We start from the raw sequence: 19166 nt of genomic DNA on the forward strand, positions 1-19166 counted from the left end.
GATACCCGCTCTTCCTCGAAGGAGGTGGAAGTGGCTGTTCACTGGGAATTGCTTGGCTCCGTGGGAAGGGTGTAAGGGGGTCCGCTCCAGCTGCTGCTGGGTGGCTCTGGTGGTCCAGGAGGAGCGGAGCTGGGGGAGACGAGCTGTAGAGGGGAATGCAGCTCTCCCACCAAAAGAGACATAGACGCACAATTTGTGCGCAGAGCCACCTACTAGTACTCTGGCTAGAAAAAAAAGGGGAAAAAGATAAATTAAGAAGTCCAGGCTGTGCTCAGCTGCTGACTGCAGAACGGATGACCCTCCAGGTCTGCCCACCGAGGCTGCTAGCCAGCCATGGCTTGGGTCCATACGTGCCTGGGAAGTAAATGGGACCCTTCAGCAACAGGTCAGTGTTCTGTGTGGGCACCCAGAGCCTCATGTAAGACTATCAGTGGCTTCAGATCAAAGCCTTAAGTGGCTGTGAACTTGGGTTAGGTGTAAATACATAGCCAAAGAGAGAATTAATTCAATAATTCACTGCCAACCTTCTGATCTATCTAGTTGCTTACAGCTGATCCTTCTGTTTTTTCAGCTGTATCGGTGGCATGAGTTTCAAGGACAGGGAGCTTAAGAAAACCAAAACAACCCGGGGAAGAAAAGAAGACCTTGGATTTTATTTGTTCTTGATTTAATGCTATATTACAGTTTGACATCACAGGATAATATAGTGGAGCTATAATATGTCAGGTTAAATACACAGTGCACAAGTATTTTCTTCACTCTGTACATCTATATTAGGGCAATATCACAGTGTTTAAGATTGTGTCAGTATTTCTCCTGTACAGCTTAGTCTAATATTTCTGCTCTAGCTATAGCAATCACTCTCCATACTGGTACTGTGATACCTGCCATGAAATTGATGTAGTACTGGTGTAGCCACACTGGGTGAGGTGGAGTTTGTGAAGAGAGGCAGTTGCTTTTATTAGACTGGTTATGTTATAGTTGGAATATACGGACACATTTCTAGGCATGTAAGCTTTTCTTCTGACTCAGACTGCCTTGCTGCCATTTCAGGTCTGGGAGAGGGTGCATGTGCCTCAAAGCTTGGTTTTTTTCCCCCAGTTCCAGGTGCACCGAAGTCCTCCCCCCACCTTGAATATAATTTTCGTAGCAGGTGTTTGATGTTTTCGGTAGTAGGTTCGGGCTGTGTTTCTCTGGGGGGACCGGCAGGGTTGTTTGTGCTCCCTGGAAGGAGGACAGGGCTCCTGGGGAGGGTCGGGGGAAGCTCCTGCCCGGGGAGGGGGGCGCAGACCTGGCTGGGGGTCAGTGCTGCAAAGCCCGGAGGTGAGGATCTGCCTGGGATGAGAGGTGTGTACAAAACATGTAGGGCTTCTGCCTAGTCACAACATTTTCTCAGTCCTTAATACTCAATACAATTTGTCTGTCTCTTGAATTGAAAGCCTTTTATTATGAGGGGAAGAATTCCCTAGAAGGTCTGTGCAGATTCTCCTGGAAGACTTGGCTGACATGAATCCAGTCACACCTATGTTTGCTGCTTGCTTCAGTGGTGTTTTGTCTCTAACACCTACCAATCCTGGGGATTTTCTCTCATCCGGCATCCTATTCCTTTTGCACCAGTGTCACCCTTAATTTTCTTTTGTCGTCTTTTACCTAAAGGCTCAGCTTTGGACCAACCTTCATCTCTACAGGAGCATCCCTGTCAATACTCTTTAGAGTCCATGAAAATAAAGTGCTCTGGCTGCTGCTGGTTAGCTAAAGGCATTTCTCTGCATTTACTTGCTCTGCTTCTGACTGCTTTCCTCGGCTTTTTCATTTATTGTCTCTCAGATTTAAAGAAATAAAGGAGAAAAAAAGAAAAAGAGGGCTGTTCTCTTTTCACTCACTATACTTGTTTATTTTTTTTAATTTGCTTCTGTATAAATTAAAAAGGCACTTCCTTCATGGTCCACAGCTCGAGCTGAAAAATTGCCAAACTTACTTCAAATTTGGTGGAAAACTCTTGTACCCAGTTTGAAATATTGTCTTCATTAGGCCTAATACCTTTAGACTAGAATTCTGTTAGCTTTGTTTTTTCTTGATGAGTGACTGTCCTAGCTTGGTTCTTGATCACATCTCATCTCTTTCTTTCTCTGCACTTGGAAGAGGACTGCTTGATGGCTGCTGAAGAGTTTTGAGAGATGTTTGTTCCTTCAGTGCATTTTTCTTGCTGAGATGCTACTCAAGAATAATTTTGAAGACAAACTCTCTTTTGTTCAAAATCTAGATAAAATGACACCTGGTTTGTCAGTTTGTAAATTGTCATTGTCTAGCTTTTTTTAAATTTTCCAAGGCCGTTTGTGGAGATGAATTTAAAGCCATGTGAATGATGCTTTCAGTATTCTTAACACAGGAATGATCATCAAACCACGCTTTCTAGGGTTTCACTAGAAATTTCTGCCCTGGCATATTTGCTGCTTCCAAGGTGCTGCTGCTTCCCAGTCTAATTGTGATTTCTGTTTTCTTTTCCTAACTGTGCTGGAAAGCAATAACCTGCTTTGAATGCCAACACTTAACTAGTGCTCTTGTAAGTGATGACCGTTTTGCTCCAAGGGAATTGCTATAGCTTGGGAATTGATATGGCCTCTGTCTTCTCACCCATCCCCGTTGTAGCAAATCAAGTAACAAACCGTTTAAGCCTTATTGTCCGTTTAATTCTGAGGCATTGTACTGTACTATGAAAAGATTATCAGCACAAATCAGCACAAAGTGCTGTTGCACTGTCGTGGAAACCCTGCCCTGCTTGTGCTGGCCATTGCACGAACACTGCTGCAAAAGGGGCTTATTTTCTTTTTACGGCTACAGGTTTTTCATTAATCTTTGAGCTGTTTCCACATAGCGCATTAACCATTATTGCCACTGATGCAGCTGCACCATTTTTGGAGTGCAAATGCTCTTTTTCCTGGCACGCCATAGATGCATCTGTGAAGTTTATAAGGAGACTCCACCATGCACAGAAATCAGGCATTAGTTTGCATAAAGTTTGCCATGTATCTCACACAATTCCAAAAGGAAGGGAAGATAACAGGAAACTTAATCCATCCTAATATGTTAGATTAGTTTATATAAATCTGCATGTGAGCCTCCCTCTATAAAAACTATGGGGGTTTTATGAGGTGTGGGATGCTCTGAGACTTTCCATTAAGTGTTACTCGCTATAACAAATTACCATTATTATCCTGTGCATTTCTATTTCATAACATGTTGTGGTTTTTGTTAGTCTTTTGAAAATAATAGAACAGATTAAACTAAACAAGAGCTGCCCAGGGATAATAACAAAGTCTATAAAAAGAGAAACTCTCCAATTATGGTTTACAATATTATTAAATCATAAAAGGCCTTAAAGGTTGAATGAGTCTTCGTGTGTACAACTGGATAAAAAGCACTATATTAGAGCCTGAGGGTGCTGGTGATTTTTATACCGTAACTGGATATATATGGGATTTATCTGTGAGCCCGTACTCTTGCAGCGTAGATCCCTCTGGTTCTGGGTCTGCGAGGATGAAGTCACGAAATCCTACTCAATTTCCAGGCCCTCTGTACTGGGAATTGCTTACCCAAGGAGATGTGTCCCTGCCTGATGACCTATCTAGAGGCGGAGTAAGTGCCCATGGCTTTAGGGTAGCATGGTCCATGCTCCCTGCTCAACAGATGTCATTCTTCAAACAAGGCGGCTGTGCCGGGGGCAGGGAGGGCAAGTGGTTAACTGGGAGTGCTGGTAGATGTTGCATATTCTTTTAAGAGCAGGAGTGATTTGCTTTCTTCTGGAGAGCTCTCTTAGAAGCTCTACTCAGTGGACCTTCAGCAGCTGGTGCCTGTGAAAGTCTCTTTCTGAGAGCGAAGCTCTGTAATGCCTTTTTGTAGAGTGGACGGTGGAGGAACAGAAAAGCTGCTGTAGGTGGCAAGGCCAAATATACTGCCGTTCCTGGAAAACATCCGTTAGCCTTAACAAAATCAAGGGATTTCTGTTTGGCATGTACCTCTTATTTTGGTATAGCTCCTGCTTGGGCATGTAGTTTTGGCAGCGCTCTGCCTTGAGCGTGATATACTGAACCACACATGCTGCAACCCTTGGACACAAAGACTGGTGTTGGGACGAGAGTCTTTGCTTGAATACATGTTTTAGTGTAGCCTTCTCTGCCCTGATGGGGCATGTGATTGATGTTGAGATTTCTGTAATGAGTTTTTCTTTTGTTGGTAGCTTGGGTGATGCTGATCAGCCCTATTAGAAGATACCTGTCACTGTCACCTAGTATTGAGGGACTGCTCCTCGGTAGACATGCTCTTCCCTTCCTTTTCCCCTGGGCCTTTTGAGGGCCTTTGCATTTGAACTGGCATTCACCACTTCTCAGGAGGCTTAGCACACTCTTTGCCTCTGGGGACTCTTCCAGCTGAGGTGTTCAAGCAAAGCAAAATGATGCATCTCCAAGTATTTCACGGGTGGCTCCCCTGAGGAAAAAACTCCTTGTCTGAGATGGTGGTGTCTCCTCTTTCAAGTGTCGTCATTCCTAGAAGTGTGGTCACTTGCTTTTTTTTAGCCCCAAATCTTCAGAATACTATTTGCAAACACCTCTCTGGTTTGACAGGCAGTCAGTTCAAAAAGCCTGGCCAGCCCAGAGCATCTGCTCTCCTAGCTGTGTGCTCTACCGGGGCCATAACACGTATCTTACAAGTTGTGCTTCAGCTCAGACAAATGTTATGATCTTCATGCAGAAGTGGCTAAGGTCTTCCAGCCCACACGATGCTGCAGATTAGAAATGATGGTAGTATTGGTGTCTTTGGGGCTTGCAATTTAGAAAACGAAATGTTTTCCCCGTTTGTGGGACAGTTTAGATATGGAAATGTATCAGGACAGCCCTCCCCGCCCCACAATGGAGTACGGTTGTTGCCTGCCAGAGCTTCTGTTCATGAACATTATGTTGGAGAAATGCCACTTCTTACTTAATTTTGAGAGTCCTGTCTCTGTTTTACTTCCTTTGTTTGCTGAGCCCTATACTGTGTGTAATTACTACGTGACTCTGTGATAATGCTGCTTGCCAGTAAACAAAGGCAAGACTGAATCTCTGCAAGGTTATTAAAGTTTAAGAAGGGAGAAGTAATTTGTGATTTACCCATCCCCTCCTGCTCCCTTGCCCAGAAGTTGCACTATGGTTGCTCCACAGTGGAGCAAATTTGGCTTTCCATAGTAGGCTGTTTTTATTCCCCACGGGTGGGTGAGTGTGCTGGGGAGCTTTGCAAAGTCCTTGTGACTTGGATTAGAGCTGTTTGGAGCCCCAGATTTGCTCACCCGTTTGACGTACAATAAATTCAACCACGGCTAACATTTCAAAATCATTCTGCTGGGATTGTTTCAGGACAAAAGAATGTTTCCTTCATTGCCATGTGGCCTAATTTCTTATGACAAAGAGCTTTAGCAGCAAAAAACACTGGTGTGAATATAGCACCTGCACACATTCATGTTTAGTGTTCATGGACCACCAAAGATGGTATTTAAAACATACACCGAGGCATGCTTGCAGTCAGTTTTTGCTGTTTAATGGAAGGCTTATCAGAATACCATGGTGGTGATATGTCTGTATTTTGTTCTGTTTGTTTTTTTTTTTTTTTTTTTTTTTTTTTTTCCTTTAAGAATACATGGGGGAATAGCCAAGCTGTGAGGCTGATGCTTTTACATAGCTATTTTCAATAACTTGCATCAGGTAACTCACAGTTTACAAGCCTTGTTGACTTGATGTTTGCCCCAAGAAGGCACGTGAAGAGCACACCTTGCCTTTGGGATAGGTGACCTGATGGGGACAGGAAGATCCTTCCCCTACAAGGTTCTGCCTCTCTTGCCAGTAGACCTGTTTTTCAGGATGCAAAGGGATCAGATGTGATCCATGGAGACTAATGAGAGATTTTGCAAGAGTACTGCCAGACATTGTGTTTTTAGTGATTGGTCCTTGCAATTTGGCCAAATAAATAAATAAGAATCTCTCACATTTTGGTGCATGGGTTCATACCGCCTGATAGGCTGAGCACTTGTCCTCACAGTCCTCACCTGCCTACATCTGCTTTCTCCAGACATCAGGTTGCCAGAGCACACTTTGGCATTTGAGGGGGAGCGATGGTGACAACTGTGCTCCATCCAGCTGATTTACAGCCAGGAATGACTCATTTGTATAAAGAACGGGTCCTTAGGCGGTCCCTGCCGTTGCAGACATCTGCAGGTGCCTCTGAGCGGGAGCTTTGGGTCCTTCGGGGCAGGGTGGCCCTGTGCGGCCCCTTGTCCTCCGCAGCGTGCTGAAAACAAGATTTAGGCTTGGGGGTTCCCACTGCTGCAGTGTATTTACAGCTGAAACTCTGGCTGGATGTCTGTTACTGCCATTTGCTGTGGTTTGTTGTTCTGTGCCGGTAGAAATGAAGGAAAGTGATGTATGCTGCTGCCCTGAAGTGGCTTGCAGGAGAAATGGGGGAAGGAAAAAAAAAAAAGAAAAAGCCCCAACTCTTCATGTATTCTTGAATCACACAGACTGATGTCTTGTCAGAATGTAGCTGCATCAACCCATACTTCAAAGGGAAAGGTCAAGTCGTGCTAAAAATCTCACTTTTCCCAAACTCTCTGAGTTTCAGCTATTGGCTCCACAAACACTCCAGTGGGAGCAGGGTAGGAATGCACAAGTAAGACTTCTGGTCTGGTAAAGTTAGAGTGGCCTGGAAAATGCAGCCCAGGACAGATAGCACTCTGTTGCTTATGAGTAAGGAATGTAGAGAGAATTTATAAAAAGCACATGTTTTCTGGCCCTCACAGACACACCATACCTCCTCTGTCTTACAAAAAACCCTAAGGTGTTTGCATAGTAACAACAACTCAGTGGCTTTGCTTTTGCATCATGTATGTCCTGGGAGACCTGGAGTCTGTTAGTAACAACAGGAAAGATTATTGACCCTTTAGCATGTTTACAGCTACATGCAAAATATTTAGATTGAGTCTTCTTTTCACTGGGTGTCTTGGTTTTTTTGTTTTGTGGTTTGTTTTTTTTCCAAATGTCCTTTAACATTAGTGCTTCCAAATTCCTTGTTCGTATATGGAGTCTTCCCTAGATAGAGACACCATGTATATGTGTGTGTGTGTGTATATATATATTTGTCCAAATGTACAGAGGGAGTTAATTCTAAAGAGAATCGAGTTATCTTAAACTGGATGCAAGGCAAAGCCTGTCAGCAGCTGTTAAGCAAGCTGGCTGTAAAAAACAGTGACCAGAAAAATGTGTTAATACATGCTGTCGAACAAATGTCATAACAGCTTATTATATTTTATTTTTTTATGATTGACACACATAGTGAACCGTAATTGTCTCACTGAGTCTTAGGTGATGTTAGCTAACTTATCTTTACCATCAATGTCCTTATAAAAATGATGCTAACTATTAGACCAGCTGCTTAGTGTAGTCCTGATGTCAGTAAAGCATGTAAATAAATGCTTAATCTTTAGTATGTGAAAGTATTTTGAAACTTAACTGGGAATAAAGGCACCTGTAGTGCCAAGCAGGTGATCCAGTGCCTTACCAAGTCCTTGTCTTGGCTGTTTCCAAGCAAAAGCATCTATTCTGTAGTAGAAAATAACTACCCGTATTGTAAAGCTGCCACGTGGCTGAGACAACTGCAGAAGGTGCCAACAGGGAAATAGGACAAGTGCCGTACTTCTGGTGTTGGCCGGTGTTATTTGCTGCTAAGGAAGCACAGACATCATCTCCCTGCAGTAAGCCGTATGGGGAGGGCACAAGCCTCTCTCATCTCAGTGTCAAGAAGGTTGCCAAATACAACCTCATATTTTAAAAAATGGGGAAGTGGTTTCTCTTTAATCAGATAAGCCAGAAGTTCAGAGTGATTTTCACTAATTAGTTTAATAGCAATTACATTAGAAGTCTGCAAATCAGACAAAAACATAATTTAGAGTATTTGAAAGATGTCCTGCTATTACAAGACCTCTCCAGTCTAGTAATGGTTCTGTTTTGTTTCCTTACAGGTTAAACGTATTGCTGGCTGGTATGAACCCCTTCTATTTCCATGCAGTGAATGTAATTTTACACTGTCTAGTGACTCTTGTACTGATGTACACTTGTGACAAAGCTGTGTTCAAGGACTGTCGACTTGCTTTTGTCACGGCGCTGTTCTTTGCTGTGCATCCCATTCACACCGAGGCTGTAAGTATGTGACATAAAAAAACCCGGTGACACAAAAGCTAAAAATAAACACATACTTTACATTCTTTTTTTTTTTTTTAAAGAAACCTCTGAGTCATACAGAATATGGTACTTGTGATTTTTTGCAGTAGAGGAGCAAAGGTGAGAATGTACTGTATTTAAAATAATTTGCAGGAGTCATTAAGAAAAAAGTGTATTCATATTTGCCATCTTTCTGCTCCGGCACTAAATTCTAATTGGCAGTCCTAATCAGCGATGCTGGGAATAAATGGACAGTCATTCAGCTGATGAAAACGTTGAGGCTTCCGAAACCAAAGACCTAAGTGAGGCTGCGCTTTCCTGCCGGGACATTGTTGCACGCCTTCAGTCATCTCCTATAGCCATCAGTTTAAGGGAGAAAAAGTGAAGGTAGCATTAGTGTATATTCTGAAGGAGGTCGCTCAGATAGAGGTGATATGACCCATAGATTAATTTATATTGATTTCAATTGAAAGCTAGGAGTATCATCTTCAGAAAAATCTTGTTAGCTTAATAAACGTCATGGTAAGTTTACAGAGCAACAGCTCATACTGGACGTTTTTCTGCTTGTTATAAGGAAACATTTAAAGACAGTCATGCTAAAACTACAGTCAGTTAGCATGGGGAGGTACTTCTGTAGATAAAATGAGGCTTGCTCATGCAATGTTTAGCTATCCGTAATTAAAAAAAGAAATGCACTCATTAGCTGAGGTACCATTGACATCACATGCTTTCATTACCGGCCTTTGTAAATGAGTGAGGGAAACGGCTGCTGCAGCTGAGAACTTTTGAGGAGAGATTACCTTAATAACGAAAAGCCACGAGCTTTACAGTTACTCCCTGTGCTGTCTTGTGTGAACTAATCAGCTAGGCTCCTTTTGATAATACAGCTTTATATTTTAAAGGAGATTTTAGAAGAGGCGCTCTTTGAATTTATTTTTGTCTGGGTCAGAACTTAAAAAGGTTAAAATAAATGCCAGAGTGCTGAATATAGCTTAATTATGTAATCTCAAAAGAGGCAAAATTTCAAAGGGCCTTTTATTTGCTTTATGGGCAATTTTTAGATCTTTATGAAATGGAATATTGAAATAGTTTGTAAAAAGAGTGTTTATACATTCTTCTTCAGTGTTCCCTTTGTTATAAAAAGATTTGATTAATTAATACGTAGAAAAAACTCATAAACTCAGATTATTCAAAAGGAGAATAAATTACATACCACTCTATCACTTTTTGGTGATAAAGTTCATTCAAATATTAATTGTTAACTCATTCCTATATAATAAGTCTTCTCCAAAGAGCTGCTTTTTCATTAGTCTTTCTTTAACAAATGTTAGTTCTGGGAGTTGGATGCGTTTCTCATTTGAGCCTTGTTATACAAAATTAAAACAGATCCCTAAAATTGGCATTTCTCTACGCAACTTTATTAATATTTTAATAAGAAAGTAAAGAATGACTTAACTGTTGGCTTATTCATTTGTTTTGGCTAGTGAGAAACGTAGCAGACAGAATATCCTACACTAACCAAGTAACGTTTTACTGTATTGAAGGAGGATAACAATGAAAGATAAAAAGCTTAAAATAGCAGTTAGCATGGATCATTGAAACAGTCACTGAACGCGCATGCCTTTTTATATACGTGCTTTTACACCTGTGTGTCTCTTCCTTTTAGGTAACAGGTATAGTAGGCAGAGCGGATGTCCTAGCCTGTCTACTCTTTCTGTTGGCTTTTCTCTCCTATAATAGGTATGGATTCTTGCTACTGGTTGTGATAATATTGTGAGATGCTTTAGTTTGAGGAGGAGACAAAGAAGAAACCTGTCAGTTGTTGCTGGCAGAGGTACTTCTCCCGGCACTGCTCTGTGGAAGTGCCCTGGTGCTTGCTTTCAGCTGCGGTGCCACATAAGTGATGCTTAAGAGAACAAATAAACATAAAAAGAGAAGTCAACGTTTACAGTCCTCTCTTCCATTGACATTATAGCTGACCATACACTAGAGGAGGGCTTGTAGAGCTAAAAATGATAAAGAAATGTTTTCAGCTGAAGGCAAAATGTCTGTATGTAGAGTGAAGAACGAAGGGGCACATGCCTACCTTTGAAATACATGCTGTGACTGTGGGACTCTGAAATACCTGGTCTGGGAGAGTTAAGGATTACTTCTAGACTGTTAGTCATCCTTTTCAGATGAAAACTTGGCACCGTTTGCTGGTTTGTGTCCTAAAATAAAGAGTGAGCTTTACTCGGATAGGGTTTCTGCCCCTTCTGCATTGTTATTTCATTTAGGAATAGCACTGTGTCATCATGGCCACGTGGAAAAACTGCTTATATCTCTCTTGGGGATATACTTGGGGTTTGCTACAAAAGTGCAACGCTGTTTTCATCAGAAGGTTTCAAAGGCGTAAAACTGGTAGTGACCCCGGAGGAATCGGCTTGTTTGATTTTTGGTTCTTTCTTACCTTCTTCCCTCATTCAGGCTTGCTGCCAAGTCCGTTAATGATTAGGACACATCTTTGACTCAGGGGAGCGTGGGTGGGATGGAGGAATTTTTGCTTGCGTAGTGCATTTTGTCACATAAGGATAATTAAGCATGTGTATTCTAGATGACGGAAAGCAGGTGTTTTTCTGCCCTTTGTGTCTTTGTACTTACTCTGACTGCTTCAAGTCCACTTTATCTTTCTGCTTGTCTTTTTCTCTCCTCTACTCAAATTCTTGGTGCATCTGTCAATATTTGTGTTTTCCCTTCCTGTCCCGAGTCTAAACCTTTGCTCATTTATCAGTGAAGAGTGTAGATTATTCATGTCACTTATTACCAGCATCTTAAGAAATTAAGGAAAAGTGTCTCAGTATTTGTTTGAATGTAGTAACCATGAAAATAACAGAGAAGTGAAAATATTTATGTCAAACCTGTTTTTCAGGAGTGTGGATCAGCTTTATGTTGGGGAACATTTCCCTCCCACTGCCTCCCCATTCTTTCTGCTGCTTAGTTTATTCCTTGGGACATGTGCAATGCTGGTGAAAGAAACTGGAGTCACTGTGTTTGGTGTGTGCTTGGTTTATGACTTCTTTTCCCTCTCCTGCAATGGACTCAAACTGTGAGTAGCTTGCTGTGCTCGTTGTGCTTTTCAACTGTTGCCACCTGTCTGTGCAAAATATATATTATTATATACAGCACTGTGGGAGATGGACTTGCCCCACTGAATTAGATAGCCCACATGTGACAAGTTTGGAGGGCACCACGGTTTCATTCTGGGTGTGTGTGGTTTTTTTGTTGTTGTTGTTACTCTATTGCTGCCTGGTAATTTCTGCTGGATAGATAGACCAGATGTGAAGAACCGATCTCTAAAATGCTCAATTCACTCTGGCAAGACTAACATTTATTTTTTCCGTAGGAGTTCTGACTGAAGAATCAACATCTTAAAATTTCTCTGGCTTAACTCCTTCCATTCGCAACATCTGCTTGATTATTCATTCACAATGTCATGGTTACAGAAACATCATATGATGTTTAGTAGTAAAATCAGGTTTGATCCTTTCTGTCCTTACAGAATGGGAAAAAGAGGGAAAATATCCAGCCAGTTCTGGAATGATCGGAATAATTAGCAGCTCTCAGCAGTCCCTGGAGAAAAACCAAATAGTTTGAAGTTTGTATCCCTCACCCACGTAGTGTCACAAATAACTATGCTATTCTCCATTAAAAGTCAGAAGTCTCTTGTTTGATAGAAGCTGTTTTTTATCCATTTCTCTCCCAAACCGTAACCGGTGCAGCTCTATCGACGACTGAACGTAAGAGCTTACTGCCACAGAGAATGGGAAGTCTCCCTCCTGCCACTGCTTCTCCTGTTCCCACCGCTGCTGCCCCACGGGCTCTGGAGCCTGTCACACCCCTGTGTGAGCTTGTGTCTCTAGGTTATAAAACAGGACACTGAATCCTGCTTCTGCAGTAGTGAATTAAATCAGCTCCCAGAAGGATTTGGGGAATGCCAGAGCTGGCACAATGCGGGAGCAGCAAATGGAGGGAAGAGAAGAGGGACTCTCTTCTTTCGGGAGTATCCTGGCTTCCCTCCTGTTTCAGCCCTTCCTCTCGGTCCTAGTGGGGGATGGACCACACTTCAGGTCCACCTGCCCTCCCTCTGGCCCCTCCAGCAGCAATAGCAATCAGAGGGCAGGCACGATGGATCAGCAGGGGATTTATCCTATTTTGACCGAATTCATAAAGTGTAACTGGTGGGAAAGTAGCCAGCGAGGAGTTTTCTGGGGACTGACAGCTGGCACATTTGTTAACACTTGCATTTACAGTCTGCCAGGCTTGTTCCAGGAGTTGCCTGGCTAAAGGTAACATGAATGTTAATTAATCGGGAAAATGAGTGCCCTTCTCCTTTCCCCTCCCCTCAATCTCTCCTCCCCTTCGATTTACATTCCAGTAGTCTCTTCAGGTTATTTCTTTGCTTCAGTGGCATCCCGTTGCCCAGATGTGGCAGTTATTTAGCTTGCAGGAATGAAGCTCTGTAGCCCAGATGTGCTGCATTTTCATATTTGCTCTGGTTGCATGTAATGTATGCTTTTCTATCTGTTTGTGGTGCTCAGGATTTTACGACTGTATTTGACTTTTTTAGGGGGCAGCAGAAAACCAGCAGCCTGCTACATGCTGCTGAAACTCATCTCCTGCTCCTTCCTCCAGCCTGTACAGATTTGTTTTCTGTTTAAGTGAGGCAGAACACCAATTATTTTCTGCAGCAGAAAGTTAGGAATGGCACCATGTTCTTCCTTGCAGTGCTTCCCATCTTACCAGAGGTCCAGAGAACAGCTTGATACAGAAGTGCTCATCTTCTGTTGCTGTTGGGTCATTTCCTCTAGATCTAGTTAGGAACTAATAAGTCCTGTCCTCCTAGCACACAAAGAGTTTGTATTCTGGATTAAGTAAAATGTCGTCTGTTGTAGTTAGATAACCGTGTTGTGCTGTTTTCATAATGCTCAACCTTTTGACAAGTAAATGTGAAAGATAAAAATCCTTAAATCCTTTTCTTTCCCCTCTTTTTCCCCTTTTCTCTGCATGCGTAATCAGGAGAAATGGGGGGATCCACCAGAGACCTGCCCGGCAGCCCGCGGCTTCTCCCTCTGCCTCGCTGCAGGTCCCTCCAGCGGGCCGGGAGAATGGGAAGCATCGCTTTGCTCACCGGGGCACCTGGAGCTCCTGCCACCCGGTATCACCCGAGGAGCAGCGGAGCGGTGGCCTTTCTGTGCCCAGCAAAGCCATGTGGGCCATTCGGAGGTACTGCTGGCTACCTGCCGCTCCATCGTGGTTTAGTTTGCAGCTGATGCTACCTTAAAATGTTGAGTAATTCGCTTTGTTTTAGTCATTTTTGGCTCAAAGCACAGAAAGCCGTATCCAGGAGGTCAAGGGAGGTGATTCTCCCCCTCTACTCCACTCTCATGAGACCCCACCTGCAGTACTGCATCCAGCTCTGGGGCCCCCACCATAAGAAGGACATGGACCTGTTGGAGTGAGTCCAGAGGAGGGTCACCAAGATGATCAAAGGGCTGGAGCACCTCTCCTATGAGGAAAGGCTGAGAGAGTTGGGGTTGTTCAGCCTGGAGAAGAGAAGGCTCCGGGGAGACCTTAGAGCAGCCTTCCAGTACCTAAAGGGGGTCTGCAGGAAAGATGGGGAGGGACTCTTTAACAGGGATTGTAGTGATAGGATGAGGAGTAATGGTTTTAAACTGAAAGAGAGTAGATTTAGATTAGATATTAGGAAGAAATTCTTTACTGTGAGGGTGGTTAGACACTGGAACAGGTTGCTCAGAGAAGCTGTGGGTTCCCCATCCCTGGCAGTGTTCAAGGCCAGGTTGGATGGGGCTTTGAGCAACCTGGTCTGGTGGAAGGTGTCCCTGCCCATGGCAGGGGGGTTGGAACTAGATGATCTTTGAGGTCCCTTCCAACCCAAACCATTCTATGATTCTTATCCTGAAATGTGCTGTGATTTTTCTTATGCTGCTGGAGAGGGAAGAGAGTAGAAGATGGAAGGAGGGTTAAGGGAAGAAAGAGCAGGGAATTCTGCTTGGGAAGAGGAGAATATCTGAGGACTGTCCATGTCCTGAGACTTTCTATCCTAATATGATATGGTAGGCAATGTTCTCCTTCCCAGCTTCTCCATGGAGAATGCCGAAACTGTAATGCTGGTTTGAATGTCAAGAGGGGAAATACATGTGTGTATACAATAATGCCTGAAGTGAGGTGAGTGCAGCAGGAGCAGCATATTGTGTGACATTGGTATCTATCTGTATACACGTTTGTAGGTATAATTTCTGCACGTGGATATACATACATGAGATGTGTGTGTATGCATATTTATGTATATATATGAAAGTAGAGGTGACGCACACTTCCGCTTTATGCCTAGGAACGCTCATATAACAGTGAGAGCCAGGCCCAGGCAGAAGGATTTTCACCTGTCATGTCCAGGAGTCTCAGCATGTTCATTGGGGAAGGAAGGACTCCAGGGCCCTGCTCTAGCACAGCACCAGCACTTGGTGCCCTTATTCCTGTGGAACAGCACTGGTTTAGTAACAGCATTTAAGGGGGTGTGACTCAGCAGCTGCCCCATGGATTTGTACCAGAGTGTGGTTGTGGTGTTTTTTTTTTTTTTTTTTTTTAATTTAACCTTGACCTTTGTACCATCTCCCTGGTAGCCCTTGCCCTTTGTTGCTGACTTTTGGTTTATAACTACAAAACACTCACAGTATGATTTTATTTGGAGACCTGTAGTAATGAGTTGCCCCATACTACCTATTCCTTGGAAGAAGTGTTTTTGTTCCTTAAATAGATCAGGAATTACCTGCTGCAGTTCTCTGATCATTTAATGGTTGGCACCTGAATGAGCCCCATGCAGCACTCCTGAAACCTGGGAAAGGGAGTGTTTTATTCCCGCATAACACCCCTTATTAATCAGTTCAGTAGAAGCTGTTTGTTTGTTGTTGGTTTCATATTTTTTTTTTAATAATCTTCTTGCTGCATCAGGATTGATAGCATATAGGCATTACATGAGATGTGTAACTTCCCAGATCACAGAGCCTGTTTCCTCTACCTGTAGTTTAAGTGGTTCAACCCACTCAAGAGCTTCTGCCCTGCAGGTGTTTTGCCTGATAGGTCTGACTTGGGGATGGTTGGATTTTGGTTTTGTTTTTAACAAGGAAGGGAGGGGGTTTGGTTGTGTTGCGTCTCTGTGTCAGAATCTGGGATACAAAACTGGTAAGGAGGTGAAGGCTTTTCAGAGCAGGTAAGGGCTAGCTGCTCTGGCATGGAGACTCTTCTGGCCGTGGGCAACAGCTTCTAAAGTTAGTTGTTTGAATTTGTTTCTTCTCCTGTATCCCCAAAGGAGTAGCACAATTAGAAAGCGTGGGTGACCCTGGTTCCTTCCGATATGCCAGGCCGGAGTGGGCTGTCCAAAAAGCTTCATTTAACATCTTCCCTCTAAAGTTTAGGATCTGGTGGGGAGGAGTAACCTGAGCATGAAACTGGTACAGCTGCTATTCCTGGCCTTCGCTCTCCCCATGTTTCTCTCAATGCGTTTGTTCTCTTTGGTACTTGTATTTGTTTCCACTTTCCGTGACAGATACTATGGTGGAGGGTATCAATATAACAAATGTCCCCTGTCTTGCTCCATCTTCTTGTTCCTTGTTTCTTTTACCCCTGTTTCTCTTTCTTCCTACTGCTCCTTTGCCCCCTCCTTTGCTTTGTACTTTTTCCAGACACCCTCCCTCTGCCCTTGCTTTTGGGAATGGCCCTTTTTCACACCAAGGGGAAAGTCTCTGGTTTTCCAGCCTCTTCAGGAGAGGCTGCAGAAGTTCTGTTGGAGAGACTGTGCTCGTGGGATGGCTTCAGAGGGAACTCGTCCAACGCTGCCAACTGGCATTTGCTTTTCGGCAGCTGCCTGTTCAAGTGTTGTAAAGGATTTCTGCGCATGGCAAATTAAGCTCTGCATGTACATAGCTGCTTTCTTTTTAAAAAGGGGCTCTCGTGGTGTAAGCTTCTGCGCTTCAAGTGACTGTGTACAACACACTCGCAGCAACCTGTTGTGCGATGGCTGGCTGTGGGATGCCCAAAGTAGAGCTGGCTCGGTCCCAGTGGCCGAGAGGGAAGCCTGCTGCCACACATTTGTGTGGGAGATGGGCCCGACAGCCTTGGGAGAAAGCCTGGGATGGGTTAATGGATGCTGCTTTGAAGGAAACTTCTCTAAAACACTGTTGACAACCTTCTTTACTAGTTTTTCCCCTTACTCTGAATTCCTGTTTCCTCTGAAGGCAGGATAAGGCCCGATAACTTCTCGTTGCGTGGAATGACAGCCTCATAGAGCCTGGGCAGTTTGACCAGAGCCTGCTTGTCTAATGTCCATGTTTGCTAGTCACTATAAAAAATAAATGTGCTGCTACAGCATTTGTAATTTCAAGAGATCCTCTCAATTCTCAACCATATGCATGCCTGCAGTAGTATGGAACAGCAAGATTAAATGTGTTGCAGCTCACTGACTCTCAAAATGATGTCCACATCTTGTGGAGTCTGTGGACCACTACCTGATCGTATGATTGCAGTCTTCTCCTCACTTCCCTTTGCTGACTCCTCTCACAGGACAGATTAAAATAGTTGAGATACTTTCTGTACACAGCATTTCTTTAGTGCTATTGGCATATTATACGATATGAAGTAGGAAGCACTCAAGGCAATTGCTCTATTAAAATACAATTCATCTTAAAAAAAAAAAAGTAAATCCTTACTACAGATGAAAAAAGATAGAAGGAAAAAAATTGAAGTTGCTGTCAAATACACAAAATTAATTACACAATTTCTCCTCTGTAATCGATGTTTCTCTGACTCATGTAGGTCTTTTCCATGGCTGAAGGGGGAGGGGAAAAGATTTTAAATACTTCAAAAATTCCAAAGTTGAAGGGCAGATTGGGCACAGTGAAGTAGCTTCGGATACCTTATCTAGTGCACCAGGTTGCTAGTTCTAAGATCTTCATTAGAATAAAACAGTTGTGCACTGCTTAATCTGTACTTTTAAGTACTTGTAGTGTGATCAGTTAGGTTTCTATTTAATAATAATTTATTATGTATCTTGCTACTTGAGCTAACTGAAAAATGCAGGAAAATGTAATGGAGGAGTTAAGGGAATCAGTCTAATTAGCAGTAACTGGAGCTAGTTATGTAAAAATTCTTGGTGCGGAGAGATTTCTGTTCTTTATTGTCACTTGCTCTTATCTTCAGCTATCCAATGAATGTGTAGGTTGCAGTCCTGGGTGCCTTCAGGAGTAAGGAATGAGTTAGTCTGGATGAAATTGTAGGTTATATCACTGCGATTTATTGCAATTTTGGGGGATGCTGGCATATACTACTGAAACCAGGTAACTAGGATCTCTAATGAGTTTGATCCATCTCCCTGAGTTTTGAAACCTGAAAGAGGCTTGTGACTGTATGTGCCCTCCTGTATGACACAAACAGAGAAGGGAAAATAGGAACTTTCATGTCAGGCTTGTACTTCTGTTTGGGATAAGGCCAGAGCTTCAGTGCTTTCACTATGACGGTGCAGTATTCATATACGTGTCCTAATAAAAAGCAGTATCAGTGCCAACACCTCACTGGTTGCCACAGTGATACTCTGTTAGATCCATTAATATGTTTAACAAGGTTGATACATGTAAAACAACAAGTTGTCACAGTCCCTTGTGCAAGTTGTGTCTGTAATTGTCACTTGTTCTCTTTTTCTTGAGTTGTTGAACCCTCTGAAAACAGTTGTGTGGGGGTTTTTTTCTTTGTTTGTTTGTTGTTTTTTTTTTTTTTAATTTCAAGGCACGTATAGTTGTAGTCATGCCATGTCATATGTGCCTCACACTCGGCATTGCTAAATGCTGTCCGGCCTGTGGACACCCTCATACTAATTACCTTGATGGGTTTGAGCTTTGTAAACAAGCCTGTGGTGGGCCCACAGTCTAAGCTTCTTGAAAAACAAGACTCCTCAATAGCTTGCATACTTTTGAAACAGAAACCTCTGTTTCTCTTTGACATAGAAACTGATTTTTATTGGATCTGCTGTTGGTGGTTTAGATGAGGCTTTTCCCTTAGAATAGACAGGTGTTTAATGGTGCCATTTTCCATGTACGTGAACTGTTGCATTAGTTTTTTGTCAAGTGATAGAATGAGAGAAGAAGCAGGTGTACTTGGAGCTGTGCTCAAGAGCATCACTTTAAATCTGTGTACGTGCAAAAGAGGGAGGGAGCTCACTACTCATTAGCACTGTGGGATCCAGGCACAAAACCCCATTGATCCAAAATTCAATGAAATCCTTAAGGCTATAGCAGGGATAAATGTGATCTGATGACTAAACCGGCAGCAATGTTGTTTCCTTTTACAGTAGCAGGGGAAAGAAAATGGAAACGCTCTGCAGAACGTAGTGCATTCCAAGGATGGCTGCGCTGGCCCTAAGATTGATACACTATGAGGAGAAGTATGAGGTCATAACGTATCTTCCCTGAGTCCCCACACAGCACGCGTGGTCAGTGTTTGAGCTGAAACAGATGCTGTTTCCAACATGAAGGAAGAGTGGAGGGAGGGGGGGGGGAAAGCATCAGCACACATAACATGCAACTCCATAGCAATTGCTAGGTGTCGGTTTAGCTTTTCCTCACTGGGTGCTTCTCTTTCCAATTCTTGTACAGCACTTTTTTTTTTTTTAAACTAATTTGACAGTATAGCACACTTCTGCTTTAACAGGAAATTCCTGTTCAAAAAGCAGAAGTCTCAGCTGTGTTTCTAATGCTTCTTCTTGCCACACAGTGTAATGCTACTTCCTAGATTCATAACCGCTATAGGCAGAATAGTGTGACCAATTTCCCAAATACGGGATTTCATGTGTGCCAACTTTACCTTTTCTTGAATTTG

General features: G+C 43.0%; 1 protein-coding gene across 1 annotated transcript in view; it reads left to right on the forward strand.

Moving 5' to 3' along the window:
• TMTC1 (transmembrane O-mannosyltransferase targeting cadherins 1) overlaps nucleotides 1–19166 on the forward strand; it is a 146805-nt gene that overhangs the window by 4953 nt on the left and 122686 nt on the right. Inside the window, exons 2-5 of the mRNA XM_075051015.1 lie at nucleotides 8045–8222; nucleotides 9910–9983; nucleotides 11152–11328; nucleotides 13299–13505. Coding sequence (XP_074907116.1) covers nucleotides 8045–8222; nucleotides 9910–9983; nucleotides 11152–11328; nucleotides 13299–13505 — 636 coding nt within the window. The remainder of the gene's footprint in view (nucleotides 1–8044; nucleotides 8223–9909; nucleotides 9984–11151; nucleotides 11329–13298; nucleotides 13506–19166) is intronic.

This window comes from Buteo buteo, chromosome 19 (assembly GCF_964188355.1).
Source record: "Buteo buteo chromosome 19, bButBut1.hap1.1, whole genome shotgun sequence".
Taxonomy (NCBI): Eukaryota; Metazoa; Chordata; class Aves; order Accipitriformes; family Accipitridae; genus Buteo; species Buteo buteo.